General features: G+C 46.3%; 2 protein-coding genes across 5 annotated transcripts in view; one reads left to right on the forward strand and one right to left on the reverse strand.

The window, feature by feature from the left end:
• The first annotated feature begins 708 nt into the window (after window positions 1-708).
• sp5l (Sp5 transcription factor-like) lies at window positions 709-3053 on the forward strand. Its single transcript, XM_018760385.2, has 2 exons — window positions 709-773; window positions 1906-3053. The coding sequence occupies exons 1-2, from the start codon at window positions 720-722 to the stop codon at window positions 2950-2952; spliced, it is 1101 nt and encodes a 366-aa protein (XP_018615901.2). The 5' UTR covers window positions 709-719; the 3' UTR covers window positions 2953-3053.
• A 6276-nt stretch (window positions 3054-9329) lies between these two features.
• The window catches only part of arhgef25a (Rho guanine nucleotide exchange factor (GEF) 25a), a 53673-nt gene continuing 39054 nt past the window's right edge, over window positions 9330-23948 (reverse strand). For 3 of the 4 annotated variants that reach the window (XM_018760455.2, XM_018760454.2, XM_018760457.2), the window contains 13 exons: window positions 19849-19973; window positions 19422-19488; window positions 19095-19198; window positions 18916-18985; window positions 16916-17005; window positions 16527-16619; window positions 16075-16125; window positions 15689-15766; window positions 15397-15588; window positions 14282-14462; window positions 13669-13904; window positions 13309-13446; window positions 9330-10128 (listed from right to left, as the gene is read on the reverse strand). In XM_018760455.2, the coding sequence (XP_018615971.1) occupies window positions 10012-10128; window positions 13309-13446; window positions 13669-13904; window positions 14282-14462; window positions 15397-15588; window positions 15689-15766; window positions 16075-16125; window positions 16527-16619; window positions 16916-17005; window positions 18916-18985; window positions 19095-19198; window positions 19422-19488; window positions 19849-19973 (1542 nt within the window). In that variant the 3' untranslated portion in view covers window positions 9330-10011. The remainder of the gene's footprint in view (window positions 10129-13308; window positions 13447-13668; window positions 13905-14281; window positions 14463-15396; window positions 15589-15688; window positions 15767-16074; window positions 16126-16526; window positions 16620-16915; window positions 17006-18915; window positions 18986-19094; window positions 19199-19421; window positions 19489-19848; window positions 19974-23948) is intronic. The other variant, XM_018760456.2, reaches the window with a different exon arrangement.

A 23948-nucleotide genomic window follows, 5' to 3' on the forward strand; every position in this document is an offset into this window, starting at 1 on the left:
TATTGATTGTGGTAAACGCTTATAAATAAATATCTGTTAATATTACTGCTGGGGGGAACGCTTGAAAGTTTTGTAATGAGCTGAAGCAGGACGACTGCAAAGTCAAGTGTATTATTATTATTATTATTATTATTATTATTAAATCCACTGTATTCGCATTACTGTTCATTATGTAATGGTATGAAGCGCAGACACACACACGCACGCACGCACGCACGCACGCACGCGCACTCCACTCACTCCCTCTGGATGCACAGCGGAGAAACCCCACGGAGAAGAGGAGCTCTTCACTATAAAAAGAAGACGCAGAGACCGAGCGCCTTTGAAATGATGCCGCGGACTTCTCGCGATTGGCTCCTTGCCGACTTCAAACGGCACCTTGGCCTTTTTGAAACCTTCCGCTTGCGCGAGACAGAGGAGACTCACAAAAGAAAAGTTTCGCGAGCGCGAGGAACTGCGGCGGCGCCTCTGACACGGACTCGCGGCGGGCGCGCGAGTGGCACGCGGGATTATTCGCGCCGTCTCCTGTCTGCCCTCCCGACTCGAGTTTTCGTTGAACCGTTGAGTGTTTGATTTCGGCATAGGCGTTGCGGGCCCCGGATGATCGCGCCGTTCTCTGCCCACCGACAGGCTCCCGGCTGGTGCTCGTGCTCGTGCGCAGCGACTTTCCCGCGCCGCTCGTGCTGCAGCAGGTGCGGAAAGAGAGCGCGCGCACACCGATGGCTGCGCTGACAGCGTCCAGGACCGACAACTTTCTGCAAGCCTTCTTACAGGTTCGTGATCTCCTGCTGGAGCCAACTTGTGTTTATGAACTTGAGCGCGCGTGTGTCCTGAGTGTTTCCTTACATCACGTCTCGTTCCTTCCCTCCTGCGTGTTATGAGCACAAATACTAACTGCCGAGGGGATAAAACCCTCTGTGCCTCACAACGACATGTACTGCTGTGACTCAGCTGCAAATAAAAATACTAAAACAGAAGAACAATTTCATGCTTAGCGAATGTAATTTATAGTGTATAATTTGCTGTAAATCACAGAAAAATTGTCCGACAGTAATCTTTACAAGACTGTTTTTTGCTTGTATTACTTAACTACAGCACTACATCAGCTGTACAAATATGTAAAATGTAATACTGCAGGTCTGCTTCTAAGTTTTATCATAGCCGTTTTGTAACTGTTTTATTTATTAAATTTATCTTAGTCCTTTAAAAAAAAATCATGTATTTATCATTATTTTTCACTTCCAGACATTTGCCATATATGGGTACCTCAACCGCTCAGACAGTGTGAAATGTAAAAGCCAAACTAAAACAGCAAGAACATTCTTCCTTGTGTAAAATAGTGTAAAATGGTGTAAACTATGTTGTATCAAACTGTGTAAGTATTGATGGCACAGCAAGTAGCGCTGCTGTTTCACAGCATCTGGGTGGTGTGAGAGGATGTGGGTTCGATCCCTGCTTAGTCTATGTGGAGTTTGCCTCTTCTCCCTGTGTCTGGCTGGGTTTCCTCTGGGTGCTCTGGTTTCCTCCCACAGTCCAAAGATACACTGTTCAGGTTCACCCATAGTGTGTGTTCCACCGATGTATGGATGAGTGACCCAGTGTAAGTAACATATCTAGCAGTGTAAGTCACCTTGGTGAATAAGGTGTGTGGGCTGATAACACTACATAGAGTTCATTAGAAGTTGCTTTGGAGAAAAGTGTCTGCTAAATAAGTAAATGTAAGTATGTTTTATACACTCCTTTCACAATATGAGCTTTTTCTATAATTCACCAAATACAAATACCTAGCAAAACATATTATATCATTATTTGTACAACTTTTACTGCCTGCTACTTTGTTGTCAGTGAGCTGCTGTAACAGAATGCATCCTCTCACCTGGCTACCTGGCTATGTCACACCTCCAGGACCGCACACCCAGCTCCTCTCCTGACGGCGGTCCCCACCCCCTGTCCTTCTTGACCCCTGGCTGTGGACAGACCCGGCAGTTGGGCTGCAGCTCGGGGCCAGAGGGACCACATTTTCCCTTTGAGGAGGCAGTGAGCTCCACGTCCACCATGTTTCAGCTGTGGAGCAACGAGGTGGCGCATGGCCCTGGCCTGAGTGCCCACCAGATGACCTTCTCGGTGCCCAAGGTCCAATTCCCTGGACACGTGCAGACCGGCCTGGGCACCTACGGCCAGCATCACCACCGCCACCATGAGCTGCCCCTCACCCCCCCTGCCGAGCCCCCTGCCTCCTACTCCTTTGAGCTCTCACCTGTCAAGCTGCTCTCCTCCCAAGCACAAAGCAGCAGCTCTTGCTACACTCAGCCTAGCAACATGGGCCAGAACTTCCCCCCCAGCTTCCTCCAGAACTCCTCTGGCAGGCACCACCTCCCCGGTGTCCCCATGGAAGAGGGACAGCAGTGGTGGAGCCTGCCACAGACCACCGCCTCCCCCTCCAGCCACCCGTTCTCCCTGGGAAGGCAGGTCGTGCTGAGCCACCAGCCCCAGATCGCCGCCATCCTCCAGGGCAGCTCCAAGGGACTGCTGGGCTCCACACGCCGCTGCCGGCGTTGCAAGTGCCCCAACTGCCAGGCCTCCAGCGGCAACCTGGAACAAGGCAGGAAGAGGATCCATATCTGCCACATCCCTGAGTGCGGCAAGGTGTACAAGAAGACCTCCCACCTGAAGGCCCACCTTCGCTGGCACGCCGGAGAGCGGCCCTTTGTCTGTAACTGGCTCTTCTGCGGGAAGACCTTCACGCGCTCGGATGAGCTGCAGCGCCACCTGCGGACCCACACTGGGGAGAAGCGCTTTGGATGCCCGCAGTGCGGTAAGAGGTTCATGAGGAGCGACCACCTGGCCAAGCATGTCAAGACTCATCAGAGCAGGAGGGCCAGGGGCAGTCAGCACACCCTTGAGCCACATGGGGGCAATAAATCCCTGCTCAGCAACATCAAGAAAGAGTAGAGCAGCTTAGGGGTGGCAACCTGAGGCCAGCAGCAGTGATGCACACCACCCGAAGGGGATGGGAAGGGTCAGGGGTCCAGTCTCCTGAAGATATATCACATTCTCCCTGGTTTATTTCATTCCTTGAATTTATGCAAGGCAGTAGTTTTGCTTCCTCCGATCCAGCTTGCATTCTTTGTCATCGTGCCGCTATTTTGGGGGCATCAGGCGGAATTGGGCTTCGTGATTTAGTCACGTTGGTGTCTATGGGTTCAAAGCCCCCATCCTGCTGTTGTACCTTTGGACTGTATGAATGCCCTGCTGTATAGATGAGTCTTTACAACGTTGATTCCCTAACGTTGTTAGCCACTTTGAGCAAAGGTGTCGGATCAATAAAGGTTAATACTAATTATGACAGTCAATACCCTGCCTAATGTCACAAGACACAAAATGAGGGTTTGTCTGGGTTGAACAAGACAGAAGCAATAGATGTGGTGATGCCTTTCAGAAAACCGTGCAGGTTGTAATGGAAGCACGGAGCGCGAGTGTACGGCGCCCGTCTCGCAGACAGCTGCTTGAGTGCAACGTTGGACTACTGGAGAAAGGAAAGTGCAGAAAAGTGTGTACCGAACACACGTGTGCTCAGCTTCATTCAAGAAATAGTGCCAGGGATTGCTGCCTAACAAGAGCTGCCCTGCTTTCCCTTTTCACAGCAATAAAGCAGATTCACCGAGGTAGCGGAAAAGTGCATTTGCAGAGCGGAGGCTTTTGGACAAATCAAATATATTTGATTATTTTTCTCTGCATAAAATCTATTCCTCCTACACCCTTCTATAATGTTCCGTGGAAAACTCCATTGGAATGTAAGATAAATAATTCCGTGAGAATTTGAGATTGATATATTGAATTTATATTCAGCTGAAAAGACACAGACTTATTTATACATCAACTGAAGTGAAATAAGTTTTGTATTTCTTACGGATCCGAGATTGTTTTCTCCCACAAAAAAATGTTTGTGTTGTGTTAATATCTTGGTACAGCTGAAATTCCTGGAACTGAATGATAGACACATTGAGCAATTTCTGTACCCATCTGAAGGATGTTTGGGGCTTTCGTTTAGTCTCATTTTCCTCCAGATCTCTCACTTTACCTTAAATCCCCTTAGTGTTCTGAAATTGTCCTTTAAATGGACTTTTAATGTAAATAGTGTCCATATGTATCAGACCCTAAAACAATGAGATGGCACGCTCAGCACAAATAAAAAACATCTAAAAGCGACCACCTGTGTGTATTGCTTTATTATTTAAAAATTAGTTTTAATGTTTTTTTAAAAGATATTTCCATTCTAACAATAAGATAAAGACAAGAATGAGTGCATGTTTGGCATCTCTTTCTTTATTGTGAGTTCCAGTCTCTTTCAGGCTATGGGTTCTAATCCCCCCTGCCACCAGTGGTAGTGCCTGAACTCTTTTTTAAGAAAGGCCCTGAATAGAGACACTTAGTAATTGTAAGATGTCTAGTTTTTACTCACACTTTCTAATCCCCGACCCCCCCCCCCAAGATCCCCACCCCCGTGTCTTTACCTTTTTACCGGTTACAACAATCTACTGAGATACTCTATACTTGGGTGACAAATGAAATGGCTACGAAATTCCAGAGAAACTTTTCGAAATAGATGACAGAGATGTAAAATTGAAATAAATAGTTTAAACTGTCAGCAGCTGTAATACTAGCAACTCTTTCGTGCGTAAAAATATCGAAAAGAAATGAGGAAAAAAACATTCTGGCCATCATGTAGAGACCGTGGTCGCACGTACAGGGCAATTAGCACGTCTGTGTGTGTGTGTGTGTGTGTGTGTGTGTGTGTGTGTGTGTCACTCGGGTCCTTCGTCTGACACTTCAAAGGGAGATCAAAGGCAACGGACAATAGGCCGACGGCACTTTGCTCTTCTCGCGTCCGCCGCGCTGCTGCGTCCCTCCGCGGGGTCCTGTGTCGCTCAGCGGGACCCCGGTGTCCGCACAACGGTGCCTCAATCACTGTCGGAAAGTGGCCCTAAAGACGAAGCTCCTTCTTCCCCTTGGTGCCCGAAGTCCCACGGCGATGGTGCCCTTTACTTCCATTTACTATGATTTACTCCGTTCGGAAGCGCAATGCCACGATCCTTTTTTGCCTTTTCCTCTCGTCACTTCGCGCTTTTCCTGCCGCACAAGTTCGGAGGGGGCGGTTCGGTTTCCATCCCTTCACTGTGATTTCACATTTACAAAAGTAAAAAATTAAATTGTTTTGTTCACAGCGTCTGACGTTCCATCTAGAGGGGGGAACTCGCGCTCAAAAATGGTTCTTTTCATTCAGTTTCGGGTCAATATTTGCACACATTTCTTAATTACTAGATCATCAAATATGTGCGATTAAATGCATTCAATAAAAACCACAATGGATTAAGAAAATAATTCTACGACGGCCAGTTAAAAAAAAGTTGCTGGTTGTTCATCATTTTTGAAAACGTAATGTGCTGTAAATTAGGACGAGGACCGTTAGTTTCCAGACAGTCTTTATTATTATTATTATTATTATTATTATTATTATTATTATTATTATTATCACGCTGGATCGCCAGCCTTATTTATGTTCGCATAGATGAACATTTTGCTATTTTCCGTCATTTAAGAGAGCTGCAGTTTGAATTAGGATGAGTAATACTTGTAGTGCGGGGATAAGGAACGTCTTATAGCTTTTGACAAATATACATATTCACTCACGTAAAAATATTGCAGCTGCAGTAACTTATGTCATGTGGCATTTAAGTATTAAATAATCATACTTGTAAGGAACCTCAGTGTTTTGTTACTTAAGCAGTTTTGGTCAAATTCTGAAGCAGTTATAACGGGTAGCAGTTGTTTTACTGACCGAATCCTATTTTGATATTAATTACTGACAAGATGCGCTAACAGCGCTTGCGCTAGTAAGTAAAGAACCTTGACTGATTTGCGTCTTTTGTTGGTGTAGCAGCAGTTGTCCACTAGAGGGCGTTAAAAGCCTCATTTTCACATGAATAAATATTTTTGAATATTTGCTTTAAGTATTCATTTTTTTTACCATGCCAAATTTCTTGCCCAACAGTTATCTTTTTAATTCCAGTATTTTAACTTATTTTTCTAACTTATCTACTTTGACAAAATTTCATTTTGTAGCAGTGCGAGCACAGCTTGTGTTAACCCTCCGAGCCGGTAGATGGCAGTAAAGTCGCACTAAAAACAAAACAGAAAGGGGCGGAGCTTAATTCAGTTCACCTGTAGTGTTTGAGACTCGTGTCTGGAGGGTGTGGCTGTTTCTGCTTCTAATATCACCAATAAGAACAAATTAAATGTTATCATGGGCAACTAAGTGGAGATGAAGTGTTTTGAAACTGGCCCAGATATTTGGATGGCTGCACATGCTGCTGGTTTGTTAATGTGTCAGAATTCATAACGGACCGGGAGTTTGTGGAAGCAACATACCTATTTTTACTTTCAGTGAATTTGAATTAGTTACAATTTTTACAACTCAAAAAATTGACATGTTACCATCTGTTTATTATTTGCTGGAGCTATAGACCAGGTTTTTACATAGCATCAAGGGACATATTTAATGCTAAACTTTAACAAAGTGTGTTTAAGGGGTAAAAGTGACTTAGGAGCTATAAATAAATGAAGATATGATTTGATCCCACATGTGTTTGTACATTGAGAAGCCAGTGTACTCACAACATTTTTGAAAAACATTTAAAGATTATTGGCAGCATCTAGAGCAGTTTTAGAGAAGACTATCAATGTCAGGATTAAGGTCACCATTGCTGGTCCATAAACTCACCTTTCTTGGACCAGGACAATATTTTGGAAAGGCAAACAATAAATAGGATAATGACATTTGTGGATCGAGTAATTACGGGTGTGGCGACTATGCAAACATGAATGCAATTGAGAAAACAGCCTTTACCCGATATGACACCAGCATACAAAGACATCGAGTTGGTCAAACCCATTGTTCTGTTTCCCATTTATTTGGGATTACTTTTTACAAAACTAAGCATGCCCATGACCAAATATAAAAGAATCCTCAGTGTTGATAAGATCCAGGCTGAACACTGACAAAATAAACTGCAGAGTGTTGAGCATGCAGTTCAACAAGGGATATTTCATACCTACAGTCTGAAGTTTGCATATATGATTAAGCACATTTTTTACATGAGGTTCAAGTATTAGACATTGCAGCGCGGGATTAACTCTGTGTGTAAGGTCTGTACAGTTCATTGTCCAATCATGCATGAGAATATTTTATAAACAAGACCGCAGTCGTATTTACAGAGAACACAGAAAGAGCCAAAACAGACGTTCCTTCTCTTTACATTGGACCCTCTCCAACGACAATTCATTTCTAGATGATATACATTTTTACATTTAATACTACTTTATATTCACTGGCTTAGAAGACATTTTCTTTTTCAAAAGCAGCTTAAAAATTTTGATTTTTTTTTTAAACAGATGGAAGCAGATCATTTTGACGGGTTCAAGGGTAGGTTATATTTCTGCGAGGCCCTGTAAAGCTTTGAGCCGTGTCACTCTACGCTCTCTATTGACACATACAGCGTTCTGAAAAAAAGCCGTATAAGGTCATCATTATTACAAATAGCTGCAAAAATCATGTTTACAAAAGCGACCAACAAAGTGTTTGGTATTTCATCTTAGTTCAATCTTTCGCTCACGATATGATTCTCTCACAAGTAACACTCCTGTCTTAAATTATTCAAACAAAAACGTGAATAAGGTTAAAACCAACGTGGTTCAATAACAGAAAAAATGAAGGAAAAAAACATCACTATTCCAATTCACTTCCAAAATTAATTTCTTCTTCGGAGCGATGTATTTCAACTGGCATTTCGGAGGTGAGTATACACACACACACACACACATTTTCAGAACCGCTCGTCCCATACGGGGTCACGGGGAACCGGAGCCTACCCGGTAACACAGGGCGTAAGGCCGGAGGGGAAGGGGACACACCCAGGACGGGACGCCAGTCCGTCGCAAGGCACCCCAAGTGGGACTCGGACCCCAGACCCACCGGAGAGGAGGACTGTGGTCCAACCCACTGCGCCACCGCACCCCCTGAGGTGAGTATATACCCTTTAAAATTCTTTTCCTAGGACACTGTGCTTGTTGTTTTTAGCATTTTCAAGTAAGATATTTGCGTGACTGTTAAAACTCTTTGCTTAGTCTTTGATGCATTTAGAACCAGTAAAAAAAGTGGTATTATTACAATGTGCTGTTAAAGAATACAGAGAAAGGAAAAGAATGCATCAAAAAAATTTCATTTTAGATACTCTGTAAATTACATGTCTGCATTATTTTTGCACATTTTAAATTAATCAAGGTGATTGTTGTACTTCATGAGCTCCTGTGGCCATAGGTTTATCATGAGAACCTTGAACTAACAGTACCTGTACAATGCTGTGTTTGAGGCTATTTGTTTTCCTTTTCGAAAAAAGGCGTTGTTGCGCTGTACGTAAACCGAGGAAGTCACATAAGCAAACCCTTGTGAGTGATTATCATCTAAGTATAATAATTTTATTATTTTTTTCTGAAGCAAAGAAAGCCGAAGAGGAAATGAATCAATAAGGATTTTGACGTTCTTGTGTTCTTTGTATGCTTGTGGTGCCCAAGCACCATTACTGATATCATTCTCTCGAACCTCAAATATGGGAAATATGCCAAAATATGTCCCCATGTTTGAAAATTCACAATTAACATAAAATGCTTGAATTAATAAACCCGTTACTTGACAAAGGCCCTTATACAGGTCACAATAAACCCCAGAATTTGTTGTTCCGTGGTACTCTGTAACACCAGGGTCCACTTTTTACCTGCGTCTCCTTTAGTCAGGGAGCTTGTTGCACGTAGAACTGAAATGGAAGATTCAGTTCAGCTCTTCTCCTCCGGAGCCACAAAAATAAAGTCTGACGAATATGCCGAGATTTGCGGCCCGGAGGGTTCGTCTTGATTCCAGGGCCTATGGCGACGTGCGCGTGTACGCAGCGCTGTGTACAAGCAGCGTGAGCGTTACACGTGGATCACGGAAAAATTCCCGATCCTTCACGAAAGAGCCACCCTTCCTTCGGATGCCCGGAGGTGACGTCACTCTGGACACGAGGTCCCCCATCAGGTCCTTGCCAAGGTGGGTAGATTTCAAGGTATGACAAGGTATGGGAGGTCGGGTCTGTGGAGTGTCGCCTCACGCTGCGTATCCGCTCCTCTGTGCAAGAAGTCCGATTCAGGTCAGTCACACAGAATCCTTGCAGATGATTGTTTACTGAGGAGAAAAACAGCTGCTCACCTGACTTTGCAAAACAAATATTATATTTTACATATTATAAATGTTATAATCTATTTGTAGTTCATCTTTCATTGTCCTTTTATTGGTGTTTTGTTATTTTGCACAAGCTCTGCTTTCAGCCTAGGATGTTTCTTACAATGTGCATAACATTGTACAGAAGGTAAATCACTGCACACTGTACTGCTCTGTCCAGGAGACACACAAACATACACCGATACACACGCTGCTAACACGCATGCACACACCCACAGATTGTTCCTTCATCGCGGTGCCAATGTCAAAAAAAAACTTCCTGTGAACAGTTTATGACGCCCATTTGAAACGCAGATGGACGGAAATAAAAGCCTTACAATAAAATCAACCGACGCCAGACGGCTGCGTATAAAAACTAAACAAAAACGGTGTCAAAGAATTCGTTGTTCTGTGTTGTTCCGGTCAGAATGTCAGCAAAGAAGTAAAGTTTGAAAAAAAAAAAAACAAAAAAACAAAGATGTTCAGCAAGGGGAAGAACAACCAGAACAAGTGTCATGATCTGTGAATGATGAGAACCGGTTAACATGATGTGGAGAACATCGCCGTGGAGGTGATCAGCGTGGGGAAGAGCGCTGTCAGCCGGAGAGACGGGAAAGAGGGTGGAGAACGCTGCAGGGGCTGGAGGAAGGCGAGGAGTGGCCACTGTCTTAAGGAGGAGGAAGAAGGAGTAGGAACGTTCACAGGCTGTCCTCCGCCAGCTGCTCCAGGTTGCTTGAGCGCTGACCTGCGGTGGAGCTTGCCGTGCCGCCCGCCGCGTCCCCCGTGAGGGCCCCAGGGCCACCCTCGCCAGGTCTCTGCGGGCAGATAGGAAGTACAGGCAGTAATCACCGCGAATCCCAACCCTGTCCGGGCAATACGATCATGATACCATGATACCATGGATGAGGTCGGCACAGTCACTTAAATTTAGTCACAGTTTCATAAAATCGCTCTGTTGGCCTCTCGGGGCGAATGATGCATGATTCACGGCCCGGGACGATCAGGAAACATATTGGGGGAAATGTGCATCCAGGCAGGTGTTGCTCCGTTTGGTCTCGGTTTTCTGGAAAATCTCTGCAGTCTGCAGATTCCCGTTCGGCCTCGGCGACAGGATGTTTCGCACACATTAACAGCGGTTCCTGTCAACAAGATGATTACCATCTTGACCGCATCGCTCCCCTCCTCCTTTCCCCTGCCGTGATATAATTAACTCCGTGTGGCACACAGCGGACCCTGGAGAGCTAATGAGTTCCGAAAACATCTGGTCTTTGTCCCATAACAATGGGGCGCTTCCACGGGTGAGGGAGGGGAGGCCGACGAGACGCGACACTTCAGTGCCGAAGGCGCAGTGCGAAGCGGACGAGGGCCCTCGCCATGCCAGTTAACAAACGGGCTGGAATGCAGGTGTTTGAAAGGCATCCAGTTTGGGTTTGGGGTTTATCGAGCCTCCTTTGTTTTCGAACGCTCTTCCAAAGCACGGCTCCATGAAGGGTGCAGCTCGTAAGCTTAGCGGTTTGCGTTACCGCGTTTGGTCCTGAAAGGTTTGAATATCCCATCATGCTGCAGTACCCTTGAGCAAGGCACTTACCCTAAAATAGCTCCACTAAAATTACCCAGCTGTGTAAATAATTAAATAATCGTGATGAATTAAACATGGTAAGTCGCTTCGGAGAAACCCGTCGGCTAAATGGATCAGTGTAAATGGGCGAGTTCTTCCAAGATTTCACACCACAGGTATTCAACCGGGGGTGCACCGGTGGTGCAGCGGTGCAGCGGGATTGGCTGGGTCCCGCTCTCTGGTGGGTCCGGGGTTCGAGTCGCGCTTGGGATGCATGCCTTGTGATGGACTGGCGTCCCATCCTGGGTGTGTCCCCTCCCCCCTCCAGCCTTACGCCCTGTGTTGCCGGGTTAGGCTCTGGCTCGCCGCAACCCCGCTTGGGACAAGTGGCTTCAGCAGATGTGGGATGTGTGGTATTCAGCCCTAACCGCACCCAGCTCTCATTACACAGACTTAGAAAGAAGACCCGGACAGCACCAGAATAAATGGCATTCTCTGCAGTTCCCCTTTCTTAGGTCATTAAATCCACTTCACCTCCCCCATTCCTGTCACCCCACCTTTTTCAAAATTGCAAAAATAAGATGAATTCCCTTCCTTGGTCTGTCTCCTTCCTGTTTGTTATGCTCCAGGCCCATCAAGCCTGAGTAAATAAAATAACATACATGGTAACTGCTCATCTGTCACCACTGCATCCAGACATCGAGGACAATCCTAACGCTGGATGCAAAACGTCACAGCATGGTAAATAGTAACTGTTTATTAAAGGTGAGGTACGGCTTAGAGTAGTGCTGCAGAGACCCTGAATGAATTCTCCAAACATGGAATAATGAGGTGGATCATGTCGCCGTGTAACTGCTGCAGGGTTTCACGTGCAGAACCGCACTTACGGAAATTCACTTGCGAGGACTCGTATTCTGGAGAGGCATGCTGTCCTCTGCAGATTTTATGTGGTTGCCCTTACTTTCCCTCCACTGAACCGCTGGCCTCCACATACCACACTGCCCCTGTTTTCCCTGTCAAAATTTTTTGCTAAGAATTATATGCCATGTGTCTAATTTTGCCAAGATTCTCTTTTGTGCCATTAATTTTCCTCCCTGAAGTGCAGCAAAACAACTCAGCCCAGAGTTTACTTTGAATCAGGAGAGTTTTTACTGCATTGCTCATTTGCATTGAGCCATTATTATGGCAATTTAATACATCCTAAAAGCGTGATTTTATTTTTCCATGCATCTAGTGTTGAAATACATATATATGTAAATATAGTGCTGATTGAAAGTATGTGAACCCTATATGTATGGTCATTATTCCTCCATAAAATATTAAACTGATAAGATGTGAATCTTAACATTAACGTATAAAATTAATAAATGACTATAATTTACACACCCGATTCTACTTACCTACTTGGTTTAACCAATGACACTTGGGATTCACTTATTTTTACACCTGCACTACTTGCGTGTTTCTACTACGCACAATTTCCGCTAAAGAAACGTACGGAAATGGCCGTTTCACACCTATTATGTCACAGGAAAAACACTGATTCTCATTAAATACCCATTTCGTGGTAAAACTAAGGGACACAAGGGGTTCACACACTTTCAAGCAGCACTGTACATACTACATATTGCTTGAGGAGGTAAATGGAAGAAAGGAAGGAAGTTGGAAGGAAGTTCAACCTGCCACAGGAGCTACTGATGCAATTCTACTCTGCAGTCACTGAGTCCGTCCTCTGCACCTCTATAACTGTCTGCTTCGGCTCAGCTACGAAATCAGACATCAGAAGGTTACAGCGGATAGTTCGGACTGCTGGAAGAATCATCGGCACATCCCCCCCAGCTCTCCAAGAACTGCACTCGTCCAGAGTCAGTAAAAGGGCTAGCAAAATCATTGTGGACCCCTCGCATCCAGGCCACTTCCTCTTCGAACCTTTGCCATCTGGCCGGCGCTACAGAGCACCGAGCACCAGGACAGCCAGGCACAAGAAAAGTTTCTTTCCTCAGGCCATCTACCTCATGAACAGCTAAATCCCCCCTAGAGAGTAAACCAGTGCAATACATAACGCTATTTATATTTATATCTATTTATCACATCATATGCCTTACTCACATTCCCTTGCATTTGTATAGAACATACATATAATGTCTAGTGACTATTTTTTTTGTATATTGTGTACTTTATATTTTTATATATTTTTTATCCTTCATTCACATATTCTATCTTCTCATCTGTGTCTTGTCACTGTCATTCTGTCTGTGCTGTGGAAATTTCTGTCACCAAGACAAATTCCTTGTATGTGTGAACATACTTGGCAATAAAGCTCGTTCTGATTCTGATTCTGAAACGGAGTAGATGGAGAATCAATGACATTCTGTCCCTTCAGTTGCTGGAAAGAAACTGTAGTTGGCTGTTGGTTCCAGTAGGGAGCGCTGCATACCTGCTCACTCAGTGGGCCAGGAAGGCATCGCTGCTTTAATAGTGCTTGGCTTGGCTCTGGTGCCAAGGGGAGACCATCGTGCTGGTTGAGGGCCAGTTCGTTGAGAGCAGGAGAAATGGGGTGCGAATTCTGCTTTGGCTGCAGGGGACAGGAGGATATAGGTGGGAAGTACAACACGGTGAGTCGGCGGGACCTCTAGTTTTTACCGCTTAGTGCTTTGGAACAAGGACAGCTACGCATTTACGTTTACTCATTCAGCAAAGCAACGTACATCTCAGAGAACAATACAAAGAGTGTATTATACCAACAGAAGGGGGGATTTGGATGCAGACACATGATCCTAGTCAATTAGTCACATACCGCCATATGAACCAGGGTGCCGGGTAGCGATCGAGCGTCTACCTCCTGCTGCAGCTGGCTGGGCAGGTAGATGGAGGGCAGCGAGGAGTTGCAGGAGCGCAGGCTGGGCAGGCGTTGGCGGTCAATGGAGGCGGAGGAATGCGGACGCAGCGCAGCCACCAGCGGGACTCGCACGGCTCGGCCCAGGCTGTTGGTCTTGCTCTCGCGCCGCTGGTACTCGATGGGCGACTGCAGGGCTGCAGGACAAGCGAGAGGAGTAAGAAGGGCTCGGTTATGTGTCCAAGGTAAGAGCTTCGGTAAAGATTCCAAGTGACGCGAGCTGTCAAGTCGAGTCAGCGGAGTGTCATCTTCCATCGCTTTGTGTCAAACACCATGACCAATAATATCTGTAATCTACATTCACTTTCATCCTGTAACCTCCACACACACATAATGCTGGGAGTTGTTGGGTGGTGGTGCTGTGGTTGGAGCTGCTGCCTTTGGACCTGGAGGTTGCAGGTTTGAATCCCACCCCCAGCTGTAGTACCTTTGAGCAAGGTACCCACCCTGAATTACCCAGCTGCACAAATGGGTAATTAATTCTTAGTAGCTTGATGTTGTGATGTGATGTTACCGTTTAAGAAATTGCGCTGTGTCTCCAGTATCTGGATGATGTCGTTCAGCCAGGCCCTGCGGATCTCAGGTGTGGCGGCCTGCATGACGAAGCGGGTGGCGTTTCCATCCGCTCCTCGGGATGTCAAAATGAAACGGTTGGAGTCTCCGTCGGGACAGTCCTCCACTCCCAGACAGCTCACCTGTAGGACAAAATGGAACTGGGTGGGACATCGCAGCAAACACTCAACCTCCAGGACCAGCAGAGGCATGTAGAGTCTGACATGTACTTTCTAGGAAAATGGAAGAGCTGTGTGTTTTGATATCATAATACACACACACACACTGGCTGAAGCCACTTGTCCCGAATGGGGTCGCGGCAAACCGGAACCTAACCCAGCAACACTGGGAGAAAGGCTGGAGGGGGAGGGGACACACTCAGGACGGTACGCCAGTCCATCACAAGGCACCCCAAGCGGGACTCGAATCCCAGACCCACCAGAGAGCAGGAACCCAGCCAAGCCCGCTGCACCACCACACCCCCGCGCTGATATCATAATACACACACACACACACACACACACATTTTCAGAACCGCTTGTCCCTTACAGGGTCACGGGGAACCGGAACCTACCCGGTAACACAGGGCGTAAGGCCAGAGGGGGAGGGGACACACCCAGGACGGGATGCCAGTCCATCGCAAGGCACCCCAAGCGGGACTTGAACCCCAGACCCACCGGAGAGCAAGACTGCGGTCCAACCCACTGCGCCACCGCACCCCCTTTTGATATCATAATATTTCATTGTTATTTTCTGGAAGTTAAATAATTGTTTTCTGGCAAACCTGCGTTGCCTTATAAGCACCGAACTGCAGCTCTACAATCTGCATACGGCTGATCAAACAGAGTGAAGGCAGCTGCCAGCGTAGTGGTTACAGCTGCTGCCTTCGGACCCGAAAGCTGCACGTTCCAATTCCACCTTCAGCTGTTGTACCCTTAACAAAACGAATTTCCCCTGAAATTACTCCAGTGAAAAATTGCTCAGCTGTGTAAACGGGGTAAATAAGTTGCTGCTTTGGGGGGAAAAGTGCCGGTCTGATGGATGAAATGTAGATGCAAACCACACACATAAGAGTACCTTGATGCTGTTCTTGAAGATGTATCCTGGAAGCGAAAAGCCCTTCTTCTTGTCTATTGGTTCGCTGAAGATGACTATCTGTTCGAAGAGGAAGACCCGTCTCTCTCTGGCGCGAGACAAGAGGCTGCTGTCCTGCTCCATGACCGTAAACGTGTCCTGTTGCAGCAGCTTCCCCTGAGCCGTGATCTTCCCCTGTTTCGGAGGAACAAGCGAGCCGGGATTTTCGGTCACGTCGCAGATCGCTAGCTGAGCGCTGCTTCCAGACCGTTTGACCTTCATAGCCGAGCTTTACCTCAAATCCCTGCAAGCGGCCCACGTTCATCATGTCGTTGCAGCGTTTGGGTACGAAGCACATCACCTCTACCGCTCTCTGTTCAGCGGAGACAGGAAGAGATGGAGGGAAATCAGCAAAAGCGCCATGTGCACCAGGGAAGGGCGGGTATGATTGTGTCCTGCGTGAACTTGAGGGCAGAAAAAGTAGAAACACCTAAAGGGGAGAAACCCCACATCGCAACGGCCACGGCAGCACAAACGGGACGAGGTGCGGATGAGGGTATTTTGCCGTTGGATGCACCAGAACGACCTTTCGCAGGTACCGCTCCGTGTTATTTCACAGCTCCCTTTAACGATCGCTCTGGAGAGAGAATTAAGGTGCCGCACCAGCGGAATAACTCGTACCTCGAGCTCCGCGGTGTCCACGCCGGCCTTAGCGGAGTACTTCAGGAAATCCTGGGGAAATCCACAAGGCAGAGCTTAGCATTCAAGGACTGTATTACACACTCAACTCTCATTTCTGTCACTAATTCCCTTTGGACCAAATACAGCTGGAAAGTACAATAGCGAACGAAACGCCCTTAATTAACAGCAGCTCGCTCCCGGGGGCTTATTTTATTCAAAGCGGAACGGATACAGTCGAGAATTTTAAATATGTTGGAAGGAAAAACCTCAACGAAGCTTAACGGAAACTTCAGGAAAATCTTTTGCTGCACTTTTTAGGTACTGTTATGCCAGATTGCACCGGTTCATTGAGGCAGCGCTTCATCCTGGCGATCAAGCGCAAATATTAGCCGAAGAGGACGTCGCGGCCCTCGTGGCGTCGGGTACGAGCAGAGGGGCGAAGCCAACGGCACCTTGAGCAGTAGCTGGTACTTCATGATTCTCTGCACGGGTTTGATGAGCAGGTCGTTCAGCTGCAACCGCTCCCCCAGCTGCTGCCTCAGCTCCTGGACACACACACACACACACACACACACACACACACACATGCTCAGCCAGACTTGGATTCACACTCAGCCGCAGTGCACATCTGAAGGGCTTCATCATAGGCCAAGAGCAATATTCTAGACTTCCATTCATAAAATTTTAATGAGAGGAAATAATCTCTTTAGGTATGACATTATGACTGCAGCAATGTTGCAGGAATGTAGCCGGGACAAGGGTGCTCGCTATGGTAAATAGCAGTGGCTTACATTTAATTTGGACCAGTCATGCGGTTTTTTTTTCCCAAGGATGCACTCACTTCAAAGTAGGTCTCGATGTACTCAGACACGATGTGCTCAGACTTGGGCTTGTTCTGACAGTACACAACGTACATGTGAAGACGCCGCTCCTGAAATTCAAAAGCAAATATTGAGCACCGCTGGCCGATTGAGCACCGTTGCTAAGAAGAGACCCGCTGGGCTGGACGAGACGGTTTCAGGGACCTTGAATGTTTTCGACACCGCTCACACAAGGCTTGGTCAGAAATCTGGTTTAAGACACATGGGGCCCTTTTGTTTACTACGTACTGCTTCACTTATCTGATTGATTAAATTCCAGCTCTTTCATTTTGTTATTAAATCTTCCAACAAATAATGATCCATGTGATTATGGAAACGAATACATTTTTCACCTATTCAGCCGCTTTGCTATTCTAAGAATGTGTGCACTGGTGAATGTAGTGTATGGTTGGGTTCTAAGATACCTGAGTCTGTGTTTGGACGGCGAAGCACTCTTCCGAGATACATCGGGAGTGACTGGTGTGTTCGGATGTAGTGTCCTGTTGTCATAGTGTGTAAGTGACAGATAGAAAGAGTGTGTGTGTTCCACTGATGTATGGATGAGTGACCCAGTGTAAGTAGTGTATCTAGCAGTGTAAGTCTTCAGGTGCTCTGGTTTCCTCCCACACTTCAAAGACATGGTGTTCAGGTTCACCCAAAGTGTGAGTGACAGAGAGAGAGAATGCATGTGTTCCGCTGATGTATGGATGAGTGACCGAGTGTAAGTAGTGTATCTAGCAGTGTAAGTCTTTGGGTGCTCTGGTTTCCTCCCACACTTCAAAGACATGGTGTTCAGGTTCACCCAAAGTGTGAGTGACAGAGAGAGAGTGTGTTCCACTGATGCATGGATGAGTGACCCAGTGTAAGTAGTGTATCTAGCAGTGTAAGTCACCTTGGTGAATAAGGTGTGTGGGCTCATAACACTACACAGAGTTCGTTGGGAGTCACTTTGGAGAAAAGCGTCTGCTGAATAAATAAATAAATAAATATAAGTGTATATGACTGCATCTTTAGTGATGGGCGGAGACAGAGAAAGATTTGGAAAAAACCATGATTTCAAATTAGTCGTGGGGAGAGTTGCCATCGCCGAGACACAGCGCAGTCTTAACGTGATTATAACCCAGGACCAGGCATGGGTGTGGCCTGCCTTGGTCGTAATCCAGAAGTATGTGAGTAAACGCTGCTTTGTTTGTCATTTTACCACATTAGCCCCCACTGTTACCATATCCCCCTCAAATGGGAATGATCTCCCAGCCAGTGGTGTTATGACCAACCCTTCCGTGTCGAAGCCCCCTCCATGCGTGCCACACCATCCCTTGGTTTCTCATGACTTCTCATCAGCATCGTCAAGGCTCACAGCCCGAAAGCCTGCCCTTTCTTACAGGCTTTCCCAAAGTGTTCTCCCGCTGCTCAAAAGCCCTTCATCTTGCCAAATAATTTCAGTAGCCTTTGGGAGAATTGTTTAATTTAATCCGGTTAATCAAAGCAGTGAGACAAATTAAATAAGAGAACCGAAAACACCGCGGTGACCGCAAGGCCTCGTGAACATCCCTAGTAGCCTTATAAACTTGTCTGGCCTCAGTGCCTCGACCTTCTCTTCCAGCCACGCTTTGAGACCGCGAGCTTTCCGTACGCACGGCTTTTTGTTTCTGCACAAACTTCCCCAGGCTGCTGGGATCATTGGCCTAGGAGATGGAAAACGAGGCTGTCAAACATTACGCCCAGCGGTCACGCCACTATTTATTATTAGGCCTCCTGTGCTCTTGTTCTGCATGTTTAGCTTCGTGTTTCCTGATCGCTCCGCTCACGCCTGGATGGCAGCCAGCCTGTCGGGCTCCTGAAAAGAGTCAGGGCTCAAAGGGAAGGAAGGTCTCGATAACGAGAAGGTGCACGTCAAGCGGCAGCGCATGACGCATGCCAAGCGGTAGGAGTGAAGCGTGCGCGTTGTGCGCGGGCCCCGGCGGGTTGCGGCGGGACTCACGTGCTTGATGAAGAGCTGCGCCAGTCTCTCCGGCTCCGCCACGCACTTCTCCAGCTCCCCCAGGAAGTAGCTGCTCGCAAGCAAGATGAGGAAGATGTTTAGCGGCTTGAGATGCAGGCATCCGTCTAACGCACGCGCGCACGCGCCAGTGAACGCGCTTCAGGACGGCAGATGCTCACTCTTTATGCCAGTCGTAGATCTGGTGAATGTTCCCGAACACAATTTTGTCCTTTCCCTTCATGTCCTCCGGCACTCCCTTGGCACTCATGGTGGCCATATATCCCTGAGAGAGAGTTTACAGCAGACCGGTGCGTTAAAAAGTTTATGAAACGCGCGTCCGATTGCTTGCGACATCCTCGAACGCTAAAGTCACGCTTTCGTACGTAAACACGCTCGGGAAACGTTTTACGAGGCCTGCGCGCTGCAACAGGAATGATCCGGAAAAATCCAGAAAGATGTCACATTAACTCTCCGGGGCGCTTAACATTTCCTTTCGGATCACCTACCTCCACTATGAGTCCCAGATCATTCACGTAGAGCTTTTCTGTCTCTATCAGTTCCTTCAGGACATACCTAATGACCCAGGTGAAGGGGGAAGGGGGGTAGAGAGAGAGAGAGAGGGAGTTGCTGTGTACAATTTATAATATTTACTTTTACATTTACATTTATTCATTTAACAGATGCTTTTCTCCAAAGCGATGTACATCTCATAGAAAATACAACGTGTTCATTACATTAGCGGAAAACAATGGTAAAATTAATAATCCTATGGATTAACTGTACGGATTAACAATCCATCCAGGATTAATAATAATATCCCGAGTCCAGTTTTACACTTTTTACGTATTTTCGGATCATGTTAATCTGGCCGAAGCTGCTCTCTGGCAGCACAAGTAGCAGTAATCGAATAAAGTGAAGGGCTCAGCGACGTACATGCTTTTTTCCAAAGCGCTCTTCCTCTCGTCCTCGCTGTCTACGGTGGCAGACGACAGGCTGGATGCGTCCCCCATCAGAGCGGAAACATCTTCACCAGGAAGAACGTGGTTTGGCAGCGCATTCTACGTGAATGGAAGAGATAACAAGGTCAATCGCAGGTGCTCGGCACAAGCAAGCAATTCTGTTCATGTAGTTGTCTAGGAAATTGCTAAATTTATATGTCCATATGCCACACTGGAAAAAAAATGGGAAAAAATTAATTAGCATTTTTTTTTCTGTCAGTATTGCGCTGCATGAATTGCACGAACGTGACGATTTGGTTACGACGTGTGTTACGCTTTGTTCCAATAAAGTCAGTTTAGATGCAGCAGAAACAACGAACAACGGTAATGGCCCACGGCAATAGCAGGCCGCCGCAGTTATGCTTGCGAAGAAATCAGTTAAAAAGTTATTACAAAATATGAGACAGCTGAAATAGGGCAACTGTCACGTGCGCCTTTTTTCATTCAGCCGTGTTTAAGATATCGTTGATGCGGTCGCTATTTGTGGCTCGGCAAAAGTAGCCGTGCCTTGCGAGTCACACACGCTATTAATAAGGTGGTATCGGGTGACGTCAATGTAACCGCAGCTTTCTGTCCAAAGCGCTATTCTTGGTTCACCATAGATCCTTGGCCCGGGACAGCGGATGAATACCTCAGATGAAAACAGTCTTTTTCCTGCAGGGTACATGTGATGTAAATTATTCTACCAGAGTAAAAGCGCGACAAGTCTTCCTTCTTATCATAAACTTTGCCTGTACTTGCCGCATATCCCTTCACGCTATTTTGCTTCCGAAGGATATGAATTCACCAGAACTTTAGAAGTATTCATTACCGTGAGGGTTTCGGGAGAAATTTATTTAAATCTTCGCTGCGAAATATCACCTACCATTTTACGTTTTCTAAAGGGAAAAGGATTTGTAGAGCGCATTAAGACAACTCCGCCAATCACTGGGGACGGAAGAGGCTTTTCGGCAGCGCTTTCTCTTCATGGTTCGAAAAAGTTGACTCAGTCAAATGAGATGGTGTTTCATGCAAAAAAAAAAAAAAAAAAACAGTTTCCGAAAGAGAAAATGTAAAAAGAGTTCTAAAGAAATTTTAATTTCCAATGCAGAAGGAGTAGAGGAAGAGAAGGCCATGTTTGCTCATTACCGGGATTGAGTAGAGGAAAACTGGCCATGTATGGGTCAGATCCAAGGAGCAAAAGTCAGATGTTAATCAAACATGACCCCCCACCCCCAGTCGGCTCCCTGAACAGGAAACGTGGGACTGAAGACACAGGGGGGAGTGACGGTGGAGCCCAAACCCAGGCAGGGATTATTGCAACAAGGAGCAGGAAATTTGCTTTGGAGGCAAAAGCATTTCACTAGACTATCTCTTCCTCTGCGGCCTATCCTATCCTTCAACCCAAACCCAGGAAATCACATCTGTAGGTGCCACTGGTTGGAAAAATTGCACAAGTGAATACACACACACACACACACACACACATTTTCTGAACCACTTGTCCCATTCAGGGTCACAGGGAGCCAGAGCCTAACCTGGCAACAGAGGGCATACAGCTGGAGGGGACACACCCAGGACAGGACACCAGTCCATCACAAGGCACCCCAAGCAGGACTTGAACCCCAGACACACAGGAGAGCAGGACCCAGTCCAACCCACTGTGCCACTGTGCCACGGCGCCCCCCTTCAAGTGAATATAGTGTAATATAATGTGATACCAGTGACAGTTTAGGAAAAGGCAAAGATACTCTCTCTTAGTCTTCAGTTCAGCCCAAATAAGTGGAGAATTTTTCTCATGTTCAATCACCATGTCACTGGGAAATAATTTTGCCTCTGCATTAACTAACTATTTGAAAACGCCGAGCAGAAACGCACATTTGGAAAAATACGATTCCGGAGAAAACCACAAAGCCTGTAATGTGGGAGCTGAACTATAATTAAGGTCAAACCCCTTGGAAAATGGAATAGTATGGATTTCCAGGGAAGAACATGAGCAAACTGCACTCGCATTTCCGCAAGTGCTTTTCAGATGAGACATCAGTAGGAGACGCGCTGGGGGCACAGAGAAGGGGTACTGGACGATGATGACAGATATAAAATGGAAGAGGGATGAAGAAAGCCACAAAGTGTGCTGCTTGTTGCAATGATGCAGGTTGCCAAGGCGACACAAGGAGAATAGACCTGTGCCAATGACAGCACACGGACTGTAACAGGGTAACAGGGACTGAGCGGAGTGTGAAACCACTACCCTGCTGAGGCTGCAGTCAAACACTGAGCTAAGCCATAAAACAGAGAAACACATTAGGAACCCGTCTCCTATTGCATCGATGGCCCACTGCAGCGACCTGTACTGTCTGCTTGAACTGGGTTCCTCCTCTGAAAAAAATGTTTACATTCTGTGTGTTTCGCTGTATGGTAAATATGATTATTATTATTGTTATTATCACACACACACACACACACACACACACACACACACATTGTCTGAAATCGCTTGTCCCATGCGGGGTCGCGGGGAGCCGGAGCCTATCCCAGCAACACAGGGCGTAAGGCTGGAGGGGGAGGAGGACACACCCAGGACGGGTCGTCAGTTTGTTGTAAGGTACCCCAAGCGGGACTCGAACCCCATATCCAACAGAGAGCAGGACCCGGTCAAATCCACCGCACCACTGCGCCCCCCCATTATTATTATTATTATTATTATTAATAATAATAATAATAACAACAACAACAACAACAACAACAACAACAACAACAACAGGTGAATATTTTGCACTGGTAAAAAAGTTGGTAAAAATCAAGCACCATGATAGATTCTGCACTCAAGTGAACCCCCATTGTACGTTCAATGTCATATGTCAAATCTGGCAAACATAAAAAAGCATATGAAGTACTTATCGCCTTATGAGACAAAGTGGAAGGTAGAACTGCACAGCAGCGAACTGCTGACAAAAATCTAAAGCTCACACTTTAATTTTCCAAATGTCAAATCTTATTTTCAGCGGGACCACCCAAACCTTTACTCTTAACTGAAACCCCCTCTCAAACAAACACGATAATCCTTCAATTTACCCTTGTTTGTTTTTCACTCAACAGCTCACACTGATGTTTTGCTGTGTTCTGCTCTGCTGAGCCCCAACTCACCGTTTTACTGGCAGGGAACTTGAGGCTTCTCTGCTGAGCAAATCTAAGAAAACACGGGCCTTCCCAGGCCCCTCTGTAGCACCTCAGTGACCCCACCACTGCTGCGGTCCCCTTTTTCTCCACCTTAAACCTGCACACAAAACTAAGCATAGAAACCTTTAAATCTGTAAATTCTGGTCATTATAATTACCATGTACGGTACCTTTTCCTATTTCTAAACTGGGTCAGCTTCTGGGAAAATAGCCTTCAACACAGTCAAGGCACATATTGACCTTACATGGGCTTCCTAACAAGGTCCTTTGAGGAAACGGTTGAACTTCCCAGTAACGAAGGAGCCACTTCGCCAGCCTAAATCACAGCCTGCCACTTAGCAAATGGTTAGACATCTCACTATGACTCATTTCTCCAGAGTGACTTACAATACTATCACTTACAGTTATTTACCCATTCATACAGCTGGGTAACATTACTAGAGCAATTTGAGGTAATTACCTCACTCAAGGGTATTGCAGCTGTTGGTGGGATTCAAACCTGCAACCTTTGGGTCAAAAGGCAGCAGCTTTAACCACTACACTCACTGCTGCCCCAGTTGATTAGTCAAAGCAGCAGTGAGCTCCCTCTAGTAACATGATCTCGTAGTGTTTTACAGCACCCTTCTGGTCCTCCTTCCCTCTTGGCTCTTCAGACTTGGTGCCTCATTACTTCCAGATATTGAGACGAACTCAGAATGATTTTAGCATTTTCAGTTGAGTTTTTTTTTAATTCTCGGAAGCTGTCTAATTCAGAGAGGGTTTAACTAAAGCGTGAGCTCAATGCTGTGGATTTTTCTGCAGGGTTTCATGCTCGAGTGGGGCAATGTGGTGTCTTTTTGGCTTCAAGGATAATCGTAGACTTTTTTTCTTTGCTCTG

Source organism: Scleropages formosus, chromosome 19 (assembly GCF_900964775.1).
Source record: "Scleropages formosus chromosome 19, fSclFor1.1, whole genome shotgun sequence".
Classification (NCBI taxonomy): Eukaryota; Metazoa; Chordata; class Actinopteri; order Osteoglossiformes; family Osteoglossidae; genus Scleropages; species Scleropages formosus.

Bases quoted from the DNA above. Each gene is read 5' to 3' on its own strand.
- sp5l (XM_018760385.2), top strand. From the start codon at position 720: ATGGCTGCGCTGACAGCGTCCAGGACCGACAACTTTCTGCAAGCCTTC. The intron at 774-1,905 runs GTTCGTGATCTC...TCACACCTCCAG, and splicing joins TTCTGCAAGCCTTCTTACAG to GACCGCACACCCAGCTCCTC.